Source organism: Euleptes europaea, chromosome 4 (assembly GCF_029931775.1).
Source record: "Euleptes europaea isolate rEulEur1 chromosome 4, rEulEur1.hap1, whole genome shotgun sequence".
NCBI lineage: Eukaryota > Metazoa > Chordata > Lepidosauria > Squamata > Sphaerodactylidae > Euleptes > Euleptes europaea.
The window spans coordinates 103,168,512-103,182,862 of NC_079315.1; the positions used below are offsets into that span (position 1 = coordinate 103,168,512).

The 14,351-nt window shown below is 47.0% G+C and overlaps 1 protein-coding gene across 1 annotated transcript; it reads right to left on the minus strand.

The window, feature by feature from the left end:
- On the minus strand, positions 1-13,225 carry PTGER4 (prostaglandin E receptor 4). Its single transcript, XM_056847857.1, has 2 exons — positions 12,404-13,225; positions 1-591 (listed from the first exon to the last, which is right to left on the minus strand). The coding sequence occupies exons 1-2, from the start codon at positions 13,223-13,225 to the stop codon at positions 1-3; spliced, it is 1,413 nt and encodes a 470-aa protein (XP_056703835.1).
- Between the last annotated feature and the right edge of the window lie 1,126 nt (positions 13,226-14,351).

The following is a 14,351-nucleotide window of genomic DNA, read 5'->3' on the forward strand; positions in this document are numbered from 1 at the left end:
TCATATGCACTTCTCGGACAAGTTCAGTGGCTCACAGGGGAAGGTCACTTGCAGAGAGCTGCCTTTGGAGGCGGCGGCGCCGGTCTTCCCGTCAGGCCGGAGTTTGTTCACCAACAACACATTCTCGGAGTCCTGCCCCTGTGAAGAGTCTGACGTATCCGAGCTCCTCAGTGTCCTTATGGACGTAGTGTCTGACTGGGCCAGGCTGCTGCTGGCTCCTGGCAAGAGCATACGCCCTCCAGCGCCGCCTTCGCTCGGCTCGAGGGGGTAAAGAAGAGTCTGGGAGGTGCTGCTGACCTCCCTCAGTTCTCGAGAGATGAAGGACGGCGAGTGGTTGGCCGTGGTGGCGGAGGCCCTGCGGCCGTCGGTGCAGTTGCTTCCCGAGTGCTGCCGGTGGGCCCCTCCGATGCGGCAGAAGAGGCACTTGACCTTCTCGATGGCTTTGCTCAGCACCGTCTTGCGAAGCAGGATGTAGACCCAGGGGTCGAGGATGGGGTTGACCGAAGCGATGCGGATGGCCTGCAGGTCTGGGTTTTGCTGGATGGCCCTCACTACAGGCGGCTGGTAGAGCTGGTTCACGAAGACGCGCACCTGAAGGGAACACGAGATGGGTAAGGAGCCATATCAAAGTCAAGCAAATGGCGGGCTGCATGCATGTTGCAAGTGGAAGGGCAAAGAGCAGAGAACGGCCCGTTGTGTCACTGCAGAGATATTTTTGAAATGGAAAACATTTCCCACAAGTTGATGTTGGGTAGAGATAAAGGCCTTTACTCGCTTTTATCTAAACCACGGTCCAATAAACCTTTGATGGATTATTTCAGATAGTTTTGCTCTCTCCAGGGCCAGGCTTCGTCATTTCAAAGCCTTGAGTTGAGCAGATTTTTGTTTGCTTTTGTTCTCTACAAGCCAGCCCTCTCTTGCTCCTCGTACACCAAATCTGCTCTTAACTGTTCTGGGTGTGTAATAGGTACAGAATGTGGCCTTGAGTCATTTTGGAAGATTCTAGCCAATCGCTGAATACTTTCATCCAGCCAGCCTCTCGTAAACACACGTTTCAAAACAAAATTGGGCCCAAGTTTCCACCTCACAGGCAAACTCTCTTTTTGGAACATGCCTGGAACCGTAGCCTCTTCTGCGGTTAGAAGCAATTTTTGCGAGTTATCTTCCAAGACTTGGAATACTCAGGGAAACATTTTCAACACGCTCCAAATTTCACCTGTAGAGGCTTGTTAATACTTTTTTTGTTTAAAGACAGCTTTCCTGGAATAAACCTTTTTAAAAAGACAGTAATGATAGTGACACATCATTTAGGAAGACGGACGGCACAGAACGAGGCCGCTGACTTCTTTCCATGTGGATCTGGCCTGTCCTATTTATAATGTATTATGGAAAGGCTGGCTGCGATCCCATGAACAGTTAATTGTACACGGGTGACTAATGTTCAGGATGCTAGCCAGTGACTTAAAAGGCGCTCACCGAGCTTCATGTCAAAACCCAACACACTTCAGATCTGAAGCCTATTGCTGGAAAGATGACAAAGAAATGGGTAAGAAGAAGAAGAGTTGGTTTTTATATGCTGACTTTCTCTACCACTTAAGGAAGAATCAAACCGGCTTACAATCGCCTTCCCTTCCCCTCCCCACAACAGATACCCTGTGAGGTAGGTGTGGTTGAGAGAGCTCTAAGAAAGGTGTGACTAGCCCAAGGTCACCCAGCTGGCTTCATGTGTAGGAGCGGGGAAACAAATCCAGTTCACCAGATTAGCCTCCGCCGTACATGTGGAGGAGTGGGGAATCAAACCCGGTTCTCCAGATCAGACTCCACCACTCCAAACCACTGCTCTTAACCACTATACCACGCTGGCAGGGGTTTAGGTTCTATAGTTTTCTTTCTGCTTGCATGGGGCTGGCTTCTGCTGCAGAACTTGTTCCTTTGGTGCCAGAGCTGCTCTGAGCCCAGCCTCGGCTTGGGTGAGTGGGGTAGAAATTCAATAAAATAACAATAATAAATAATAGGTTCTTTCTGCTCATGGAAGGCCAGTATTTTGAATAAGCACAAAACTTCTGTGCCAGAAGAACATGCTCTACCGCTCAGGACTGACTCTGCGAGTGGACAAAAAGTACAGAATCCAAGTCTTAGGCTGCAATCCTATGTTCTCTGATTTGGGAGTAGGACCCATTTATAAGCATCCATCCATTACGTCATAAATTATTCACTTCCTTCAATGTCTCGGATATCTCACTGAGTTTTTTTGCAGTATGCAAAGCCCTTCACCTTGTACAGAAAATAAACAAACCAATCTCTTCTCTTCCTGTTCATTTGAACATCCCCCCCAAAGAGTTCCGAGATATCTGGAAAGATGCATACTGCATTTTAAACAGGGGTTAGAACATAAGAACAGTGAAAGTTTTTGAACTGGCAACCCCATACAGGGATCTGCTCTGATCCTGAGGGACCAGTTCTACTAGAGAAAACAGCAGAGATGAAAGGGTTTTTTGGGGGGTAGGAGGGGCTTGAAAATGCTTGAATTCCAACTAGTTTTCTAACCACTAGATGGCATTGTGTCTACACTGCAGGCTGTTCCTTTCCTTTCTGCACAAGTGGGGCGGGGGGAGCAAGCCAGGGAAAGAAAGAGTGAAGTTAGTGGCAATCTGGGCAGCTGCAGCCAAAACGGAAGACTGGTTTTGTACAGGACACGTAAAAGCAGCAAGAACAGTGAAAGTTTTGAACTGGCAACCAATCCAAGTACAAAATGGCAAGTTACTGACATCACACCCAACAGAATCCACTATACCAATACAGAGTTAGACATTTAGGGCTAGATCCTACCAGCTTCTTCCTGCAATATGCACGAAGTCCATAGCAATTTACTTCCTATAAGCAAACCCCCTCTGTTCCCCATACACCAAATCTTGAGTCATTGTGGAAGATCTAGCTAATCTAACAGAGCATTCCTGAGCCTGGGGGCCGATAGGGTTTAGGAGGAAGTGTGACCTCGCCGCCAGCATAAGTGCATCTTGTTCCGTGATTAGAGGCGCTTACTTTGTTCTGATCAGTTTCTGTGCAACTAAAACTGCTTTTGGATTGTATACGCAGCCAGAAAGGCTGAACTGAATTCCTGATTACACAGGCGTGGGATATTCCCTTCTTTGCCAGTCTAATAATTGCATAAATTAAGTTGTTTTGTCATCTCCTTGATTTTAACAGGGTTACTCCAGGGAAATAGAGCCATAGTATAAATTCCACCCACAGATGCACAGCTTGTACATTTGGTATAAAACATTTCTGATGCAGGGGCCACTTTGGGAAAGCATGAATGTGTATCCAGCTGCTGCTAAAACTCTGACCAAACAGACATGGTATGTCTGAATAAAAAATTAAAAAAAAAAAAAAAGTCAAGTGAGTGGCTAGGGTATCTAGCTCAATAGCTTTTCTTTTTATCTCAGAACTCGATAAATATTTATTTACTGTATCTTTTGCAAGGTCTGTGTTTATGTGCTTGCCAGTATTAATAATCCTTTCCAAACAATGAAAAAAACTGTACATTTTGGAGTCTATTTCAATGAAACCAGTGACTTGCGGGTTATATGAAGAACCACCAATCCCCTGTTTTTAATCTGAGGACCGGTGTTTGCTAATCCATTTTGAAGCTATAGATTACCTTAAAATTTTTCAAACTCGATGCTAATTGCAAATTAATGGATGCAGCTGATTACCAGATCTCACAGAAACTCATTGAAACTGTTAATCATATTTGAAGTCTGTAGTTTGTAACTAACAGCGCAATTCTAAGGGTGGGGTAGTAGAGGAGCGTCAGGGAATGGCAAACCGAAAATGAATTTTCAGAACCCCCCGTGAAACTGCTCCATTGAGTTTCATGGGGCTATGCCTCCCTTTTCACAGGCGCATGTTCACACCAGCAAAAGGGAGTGTTCCCGGAGTGAAAGACCTCAGGGAGATGACTAAAGTCAGCCCTGCCTCCAGAAACACCCGCTGGGGCGCCGGCGCAAACTCTTGCGCCAAGGAAACGCTGCTGCGCCAGCACCCATGTGTGGTACTGTTGAACAGCTTTCCGGCACCAGTGTAAGTGGCCCTGTGCCAGCCTTAGTGCCAATTCAGCCAGCGCAAGTGGCATTAACGCCGGCACATGGGTGATCCCGGCTACAAAGACTCCCCCCCATAGTATTGCTCTGCCCATCTGAACCAGGTGCTTAATTGCAACAGGTAATTAATTCAAATCAACCTCTTTTCTTCAAGCTTTGTCACTGTACAACTTTATGAAAACGATGCACATTAAATAAAACAATAATAGATTTTTGGATGCTGTTCTTGTAATAAGTTATATGATGCAACACTCACACAAAAACTATTGCTTCCATTTGGCATTCAGGAAGCAAGCACTGCAACATACGAGTTAAAAATCTGAAGTATAGAGTGGCTTCTGAGCATGCGCAAGGCTATTTCCTGCAGAACTTGAAAACCGCTGCTACCGCCCCCTGAATATATTTGGGATTAAGTTGCAGAACTTCAGAGTCAAACGGCTGAGCTTTTCTTAGCACTCTTATTTGGAAATCCAGATTAGATAGGACATTGAAAACCTTTCATTTCTTAAAATGTAGCTCCAGTAGAGGGAGTGGGGCAATGAATCTGATCAAGACAGCGGAGAGGGGAGAGGAGAAGGTGCTTATACTTCCCTGCTGGATTTCCCACCCCCCCCCCCCCAATAAAAATTGCCTTCTCCAACTGGCCGCCTTACCTGTGAGGGGAAAAGATGACCGCTCAAGAAGAAGAGTTGGTTTTTATATGCCGAGTTTCTCTACCACTTAAGAGAGACTCAAACTGGCTTACAATCACCTTCTCTTCCCCTCCCCACAACAGACACCCTGTGAGGTTAGGTGGGTCTGAGAGAGCTGTGACTAGCCCAAGGTCACCCAACTGCCTTCGTGTGTAGGAGTGGGGAAACAAATCCAGTTCACCAGATTAGCCTCCGCCGCTCATGTGGAGGAGCGGGGAATCGAACCTGGTTCTCCAGATTAGAGTCCACCGCTCCAAACCACTGCTCTTAACCACTACATCACACTGGCTCTCAAAGCCCTCTCAGTAATGCACGTGGTACAGCCTTCCATGTAACTGTACCATTTTATTATTTATTGATTTCAAACATTTCTATGGTGCTATGTTAGAGACAGAGAGAGACTGGAGCAGGGGTACCCTATGAGCCTCCACAGCTGAGTAGGAATTTGAATCCGGGTCTCCCCAGGCTTACTCTGATACGCTCTACCACATTGGATGTCACTGGAATAGGATCTTACCTCAGGTTTTCAGGGAAGCCAGGGCTCCCCTTCTAGCTGAAAGTAAACACAAAGTATGCTTTACCGTAAAGCAACCTTTTTATGGCAGCCACCTCCCATGAACAAACAAAGGAGTAACCTTCTACCAAATCTTCACCTGTTCTCATAAAACCTCATCTGTTGCCTACTGCTTTTCATGGTCAGCTAGTTAATATTAAGGAGGAATCGGAATCTGCTGAGTAATTTTTACCCAGAAAAATTTAACGTGTCTATGCATGACTCCCAAAAATGGCCTGCAAGGACTGACAGGCAAGGGGAAACCCCCATCTTCCCTCCTTGCTGACCCAGTGCTCTCCCCTTGCCCCCACAACTCCTTCCCCATTGCTGATTATCACCTTTCTCTGCTTTTCTTCTTCTGTCATTTGCAGACCTCACTGTCCCTTCCTGGAATCTACTCCCCACCCCCACCCCCCATTTGATGGAGAGCCCCATAATGACTAAGAAAATTTCATGAGAGCATTGAGTACCCAGCTTACTGGGGGTAAAGTGTAGATGACTGGGAAAGGCAATGGCAATGCGCCCCCTCCTTGGTAAACATGCTATTTACACAGCCCAAAGAATGCACTTTCAATCCACTTTCAATGCACTTTGAAGGTGGGTTTTACTGTGTGAACTGGCAAAATCCACTTGCAAACGATCGTTAAAGTGCGGTGAAAGTGGCTTGAAAGCGCATTCTTTGGGCTGTGCAAATAGCACCTATAGTCTGCCTAGTAAATGTCGGGATGTGATGTCGCCCCATGGGTCAGTAGTGACCTGGTACTTGCACCGTGGTCTATCTGGCTCAGTACTGTCTATTCTAATTGGCAGAAACAATCCAGGATTTCAGGCACGGACAAGTTTCTCCTGACACCTGCTAGCTACCAAAGATCCCTTTAAAAAGGATTTGAACCCAGGGCCTTCTGTATGCAAAGCTTATTCTCTACCATTCAGCCACAGGTCTTCTGCGTAAATTGTTAAGTTGCAGACCTGTATTTTTAACTGTCTGTGAGCCAGGAATGTGATTTGCTGTTCCGTGACAGCAGAACACCCATCATGTTTTGAGCTTTTAGGAATTTTAAAGGAACCCCGTGTCATGATTAGGATGAAAAAAGAAATATTTTCCACAGGAAAATGGGTCACCCATTTATGTCGTAGGCCATTGATGCACGGGAGGTTTTGCCTTGGATTTGCTGCTTTCTAGATGCACATTCCCTCCATCCGAATTCTCAAAACTTTGCATGGGGGCTTATTGTTGAGTTTTGAGAATTTGGATGAAGAAAACGTGCATCTGAGAGCGGTAAATCCAAGGCAAAACCTCCCATGCATAAGTGGCCATAGTGTAGGGGTCCCCAACCTTTTTGAACCTGCGGGCACATTTATAATTCTGACACAGCACGGCGGGAGAAGCAGCAAAATGGCGGCCCCAAAATGGCTACCGCAGGAGGCGGAGCAAGCCACAAAACGATCGTCACCGCTTAACTTCAGCAATACAGTGAAGATCCTTGTGCTGTGGTAGCAGCTGCTGCCAAAGCAACATTTAAAAAAATCTACACAGCCAGTCATACTTCCACTTGGCCCCATCCACATCCTAAAAACACTTGGCGGGTCCCAGAAAAGGAGCCAATGGGCAACATGGCACCCATGGGTACCACGTTGGGCCCCTTTGTCATAGAGCAAAACTGGGGCTACCTCCTCTACAGCAGTGAACCACAACCTTCTAGTGGTTAGAGTGTCACGTTGGGGGAAGTCCCAGAAAAGGAGCCAATGGGCAACATGACACCCATGGGTACCACGTTGGGCCCCTTTGTCATAGAGCAAAACTGGGGCTACCTCCTCTACAGCAGTGAACCACAACCTTCTAGTGGTTAGTGTCACGTTGGGGGAAGTCCCCGTTCAAGTCCCCACTCAGCTATGAAGGTTGCTGTGAGCTAGTCCCCATTCCCACAGCCTAACCTACTTCACAGGGTCGTCGTGGTTATAAAACTGGGAAGGCAGAGCCATGTACACACTCTGAGCTCCCTGAAGGAAAAAACCGGTTTAAAATGTCATAGAATAGGGCCACTGGTCCCGAACTGGTGGGTTGTAACCCACACATCTGCCTACGGAGGCTTGCAGAATTATTTTCTTTTAGTTGCTTTTAAGAGAGGGAAAGAGTAAGAGAAGGAAACCAACAGATTTGGAAGTTTTCTCTAGGCCTGCATTTCCTTGCTGGGAGAATTAGCACAAATTACGTTTCTGCCTGTTATGCAACTGTTCATGTCCCAAGACTCAGGTTGGATAACCGACAGAAACCCTGTCAGGTACCAATATGGGCAGCTATGGAGCATATGCAAAGTTCCTTCCCCTCACCACTGAGTAACCACAGTCCTCCCACACACATATTTGAGATTAATGGCTCCTGCATTAGAGGGTGTGTGATTCCTCCCAGGTCTTGGGACCGGCCCTCTCAGAAATTACGCCTCATTACCAATGCATAGTTGCTGGCACTTGAAAGGAAATATTACCAATGGAAATCACTTGAGCCACATTTGGTAGAACTAAAAATAGCTTGGCGGAGGAGCAAACCTGTGTCTTCAAATGAAAGATCTCATTATGCTTGCCTTGGACTGGACAATTATTTTGGGTAATGGAGGGAGTGACTGACACTTGGCCCAGGAAGACCCAGGTTCAAATTCCTGCTCTGCTTACTGGGTCACCAGGGCCCATGGCCAACTGCCTCAGCCTGATTTACCTCACAGAGGTGTTGGGTAGAAGAAAGCCCCCATGCACGTGGCTCCGTGCTGGATAAAAAATATTAAAAAGTCAACATGACATCTTTTTAAAAACATTATAGTAGGACATGGCCCCCTGCAGCAGTTAATTTTTTTTAATGGTCATATGTGTCTTTTGTTTGTTTGTTAAACATATGCCTCTTCAGCTTTTTTATCCGTCTCTTCACCCTGAGGTGAAGCCTTCGTTCAATATTTGACAACGAATGAATGACAGTTTAAAACACACGTGTACCAAAAGCCACTTTTCTTAGTCAACGTGCTCTTTATGGCTGTTGGCGACTTCAATTTTTTTAATCTGTCCGATTTTTCTTAATTAACTTGGCCCCTTCATTGCTCAGATAACTGTTGCATTAGGAACACTGGTTTCTGAAAGACGTTCCAGTGTGACCAGCAAATCAAATATACTTACTGCTCTATTATTTTCATATTCAATAACGAGTTTTCATATCAAGGCTTAACTCTGCCTGCTAACATTATATGTTATATATTTTTCCTGTGTGTGTGTGTATGTATATATATATATACACACACACACACACACACACTAAATTTTCTCTACTATTTTGTCAGTTTTGTTCACAGCCAAAGTTTCACAGCTACATATACACTTCAGCAGGGCCACAACCTCTCAGGACATTCAAATGACACTACATTCATTTTGTGCAATGGAAAATGAACCCCTTCTGTTCAAATCCCCACTCATCCTTGAAGCAAACCTGTAGCTTTAGGAATGTCCCTCACTATTAGCCTAACCCTACCTCACAGGATGGCCCTGAAAACAAAATGGGTAGGCTAAAGCACAGGAGATAGAAGCGATGCTTAAATAGGGCGTTGCAATGGATACGCAATTTATACTTCAATATTATGTATGTTTACTCAGAATTAAATCCCACTAGGACTAATTCCCAAGTAAGTGTGCACAGGATTCCATAGGATATCAAAAAGTATTTGCAGGTAAAGATGTAATACTAAACACACTTATTGAAAAATCAACCAAGCAGGTCTTACCTCAAGCAAGAATGTTTATTACTGAACTATTACACATTTCCTCCATTTTGGTGCTCAGTGGCTGCTCTCACAATGGAGAGAGCCACTTCTCGTGTCCTGGTTCATTTTGAAATCTCAAATGGGTTTACTTTTCTCTGAAGCAAGGCCTTCCTTCTCCCTTAACTGCGTTCTAGCATCAGGGTGACTATCATACTGGACAAGGTGTCTCCAACTCTGTTAACGTTTGTAAGTATAATCGCTTTCTGGAGATATCTTCCTAAGGAAACCTGTTCTGAAAAAGATCTGCAGATCCTGTCTCTGGGGTTCCAGAATGGCCAAGGTCTACTTTGCTTATCAAGTTGCAGAACAAGGTGGCAGAATTCTGGAGTGCATCACTCCAGGCAGGGAGATCAAATTTGTGAGTCTTTCCCCACTTTGGAGGGTAGGAACCCTCCCTTCAAGAAATATTTAGCATTGTGTTCTCACTGATGTGCTCGTTTTACAACAGGCAGGGAGCATTTATGTGGGGCAATCGTTCCAAAATATACTTCCCCCTACAATCTGAGGTGGCACAGATCCAGCATTTTAACACCCCCTCCCCAATTCTAAATGATAGTTCTACTGCTGCTTTTCAGTACTGTACAATACAAGTGGATGAGCCTCACAGTTATATTTAAAATATGTTCAGCTGATATATTCAGCTGGGGAAAACAGATATTCCGATTGATACCTATATATGTTCCAGTGATACCTACCTGCTTGGGTTATTGCACTGGCAAAAGAGTCAACTCCTATGACAAACTTATTCTGCTGCCAAAATGTGACGTGTGAATAACTTAAGATTGAGCGGGTGACAAAGTCCTTTTGAGCTATGTGTTTTGTCCCGGAACACACATAGTGCTTGAAGCACAGGTTGTATGTATCTCTTATTATCCATGATGTTTTTGCCATACTGCATTCCATGTTGACAGCTTGTCATATTTCCAGCATAAGAGGCTACCTATGCACACCAGATTTATTTTGCTACAGGTGTTTATGTAGGAAAACCACTGTGCATTCCCCACATGTGTACCCTTTTAGTGTGGCCATGGTGATAATGTTTGTGTAGGAACAACATCACATGTAAAACAGTCCCCGTCAGTAACTCTGTACAGGTACACACTGCTCAACACAAGCCCGACAACTTCAAGGTGTGCTATTATCTAAGACCAAGCACATGTTTCTCTGTTATGATTGTTATGTCGCAAAACTGGCCAAACTAGTAAATTATAACCATTTACCCGAATTCCTCAGGATTATGCTCAAGCCAGGCCTTTTTTCCCCTTCACTCCAAAGCTATTTTTAATACACCCTTAATAGGGAGCTGTTTCAAAACGACTCTCATCTGCTCTCATCTACACTATCAGCATGGTGTACTGGTTAAGAGCGGTGGTTTGGAGCGGTGAAGTCTGATCTGGAGAACTGGGTTTGATTCCCCAGTCATAAGCGGCGGACGCTAATCTGGTGAACTAGATTTGTTTCCCCACTCCTACACACGAAGCCAACTGGGTGCCTTTGGGCTAGTCACACTCTCTCAGCCCAACATACCTCACAGGGTGTCTGTTATGGGGAGGGGAAGGTTTGAGTCTCCCTTAAGTGGTAGAGAAAGTCGGCATATAAAAACCAACTCCTCTTCTTCTTCTAGACTCTACCACCTTGAGTTGGGATCTCAAAACTTTTCTCAAACAACAGCTCCCAGAATGAAAGGATGGACCAACAGCATGTATGCACTGCCAGTGGGTTGTTAAATATACCCACACTAAGAATTATAGTAGTTTGTCATGTTTTCTTGGTAAGTTTACCACAGGGGGCAAGTCCTAGCTACGTCTATAACTAATTTTTCCCTCACTGTCTCTGAAGTCCAACAAGAGATAGATCTGGGTCATTTAATTAAAGGTTGCTTTTTTAATGGATGGACTTTTCACCTCCTGCAGTTAAGTGCATAACAGTTAAGGAAGAGAGGAGCCACCGATTTATCTAAGCTATCAGTTGTGGTGGCACTCCAACGCCATCTCTAGATTTCCCAAAGCAAGATCTTTGATTTACTTCTTAAAGGCAAGGGGGCAGCTCCGGTATATCCAGACAAGAGCAGTTCTAGCGGCAGCTAGTAGCAGCCAGGTGATAAATCTTTCAGTCTCATGTCTCCATCCAAGAATATTTATGCAACATACACATTGCATTAATACTGAGTGATTTCTAAGTGCTTTAGCTGGGGGGGGGGCGGTCTGGCGCTTAAGTGTCTGCAAACTTCATAGTGGCCCCATAAACACTTCTAAAAAAATGTATTCAGCTTTCAGGATTGGCCCAAATCTTCACACTCCTTTGGTGAGTTTTTACACTAGGCAATTTCTCCATCAGGCTGTTTTTTTCTATCTGATCTGGTGGAAGCAAACCAGGGGTTAGTTCTAAGATTGCCCAACCGGTCCCACAATCTATTTCAGTTCTGTGTTTGCTCTCTGAAAGAAGGTGAGAGAAAATACCCCCTCTTCAGTTCAACTAACTTTGCTAAACTGTTTCTCGGGGGAGATTGCTGGTGCAACCTGAGAACTTGTTGGCACAACAGCGGAGACAAAAGATCATTTTCAGACATAAAGCCTAAATTGGATTTTCCTTAAAACTCATCTGTGGTGTAAATGCAAAAACCCTACATTGCATGTTTGGTTTCTCTTCTGTCATTGATACCACATTAATGTGGAGCAAGTAACAACAGCATTATTCAAGAGTACTGATTTTGAGTTTCTTGTGAGCAAACTGTCATAGTCTTCCCTACCCAGTAAGAATCAGCGTCAAAGAAAGCCAAGATAGGCTCAGACCCTTCTTTTTCTTGGGGGGGGTTAAGATCATGTGCATGAAAATAATGCAAGCAGTAGCTTGCCACCAAAGCAATGGTAGTGCTTAGCTCTTCCAGCATGGTGTAGTGGTTAAGATAAGTGGTTTGGAGTGGTGGACCCTAATCTGGAGAACTGGGTTTGATTCCCCACTCCTCCACATGAGCGGTGGAGGCTAATCTGGTGAACTCGGGTTGATTTCCCCAGTCCTACACATGAAGGCAGCTGGGTAACCTTGGGCTAGTCACAGCTCTCTTAGAGCTCTCTCAGCCCCACCTACCTCACAGGGTGTCTGTTGTGGGGAGGGGAAGGTGATTGTAAGCCAGTTTGATTCTCCCTTAAGTGGCAGAGAACGTCAGCATACAAAAACCAGCTCTTCTTCCTACAGAAGGAAAGATGTACTGGCAATGATCATGTTGGGGGGAAAGGTCTCAAGAGCATTACTCACCACTAGAGGTATGGAGCAGATCAGCACAACCAAGGAGGTGGCAATAAGCAAAATAACCATCTGGATCTCTGCCCCAGCCATGCGTCGGAAGCTCCTGCGCCGGCGAAAGTCTGACAAGCGGCTGCAGGCGGTGTCCGTCCCCAGCGAGGTGCGGCGCATGAACTGGCGGTGCATGCGGATCAGCGCCATGCAGACCAAGACGTTGGAGACCACGGTGACCATGATCAAGAAGGAGCTGAAGCCGGCGTACATGTAGGAGTAAGCGGCGTAGGTGGACACGTTGGTCCGCCAGTCTATGAAGCACCACGTATGGGGGTAGTGCAGGGTGGTTTTGCCCAGCCCCATGCTAGGCAGAGCGCAGAAGAGGACGTTGGAAACGTAGATGGCAAAGAGGGTCAGCCCGGCCAACTTCTTATCCACGTAGTGGTTGTAGAAGTAAGCGTGGTTGATGGCCAGGTACCTCTCAATGGACATGGCGCAGATGATGCTGAGTCCAGACAACCCGAAGAAGAGGAGGATGAAGGAGCTGTACTCACACAGCTGGTCACCCCCGGGCCATTTATTCTGCAGATAGGTGACGATGGTGACTGGGCTGACCAGACAGGTGCCCAGGAGGTCGGTGACCGCCAAGCCGCACACCAGGGTGTAGAAAGTGGTCTCCTTCTGCTCCTTCCGGGACTTGCAAAGCACCACGATGGCAATCAGGTTGCCCACCACGCCGAAGATGAACATGATGGTGGGGATGGTCGGAGCCCTGCCGCTTTCAACAGCCCCACTGGAGGAGCTGTTGGCGGAAGGGATCATGGTGTGGTTGAAAGACATGACGAGGGGTGGTCGCAAGGGGTGGGGGGATTCTCTTTTTTAAAGCGAGAAAGTCAGGGGTGCAAGACGCCCCAAAGGCAGAAGATCCAATGGAAGGGGTGTGCGCCTGAATGGAAGAAGTCTTGCATTTCAAAGGCAGATCTAAAGACAGGGATGGGGGCGGGGAGGGGAGGCAGTCTTTTTCTTTCTTAAAAAAAATCTTTAGTGGACGTGGGGGAGACACTCAACAGAAGCGAAAACTCTCAGCCCCCCCGCCCCTCCAATGCAAACCCTTCCCGCCAGGCAGGGTGGCTTTCCCGACTTCCTCTTGGCGAGTCCTTTCTGCAACTCTCGTCGTGCGCTTTTCGAAGAGTGGAAACCGATCCCCGTCTTGGGTCACAACTGGAATTTCCAGCCTCTTCCCCACCCCCCGGTCTAGCAAAAGCTGCTTTTGCCGGGTCGCTGCGATATAAGCAATTAAAAAATAATAATTTTTTAAAAAGCTTTAAAATAAGATTTCCACCCCGGGGTTGGCGCGCTGCAAGATTTAAAAAGCTCGATGCAATTAAAATATATCTATATATCTTTCCTTCTGGAGGGGTTTTCGAGCCGCTGGTCCCCCTCCAAAAAGAAGCCGCGGCGACGCAAGATCTCCGGCTTTGCAACGCTCCCCGGTGCTTCGAGGGCAGGGTTTAGCGGCGTCTGCGGCTCGCGCCCCCTCCCAGGCGCACGGGCTGACCTTTGCGGTCCACGCAAGCAGGGGCGCGCGGGTCCGGTGCGTCTCCCCGCCGCGCACCACGCGCTCCGGCCAGCGCGAGCCTCGCTCCACTCAGCGCTTGCAAAGACGCCTCCTGCAAGTTCTCTGCGGCCGGGGAGGCAGCTGGGCTCGGCCCCGCCCTCGGACGCCTCTCATTGGTCCCGGCGCGCGAGGACGCCTCTCATTGGTCCCGGCGCGCGAGGACGGCCCGGCCGCTTCTGGGCTCCGCTTGCAAAAGCCGGCGGCCGGCAGGAGCGCGCGGCCGGGCGAGGAGGAGAGGCGCGTGGACGCACGCAGCTGCATTAAACTGAATCCGGACCTTCGGTCCATCAAAAGGGACCCTCGGTCCATCAAAAGGGCAAGAGTCCAGTAGCACCTTCAAGACTAACA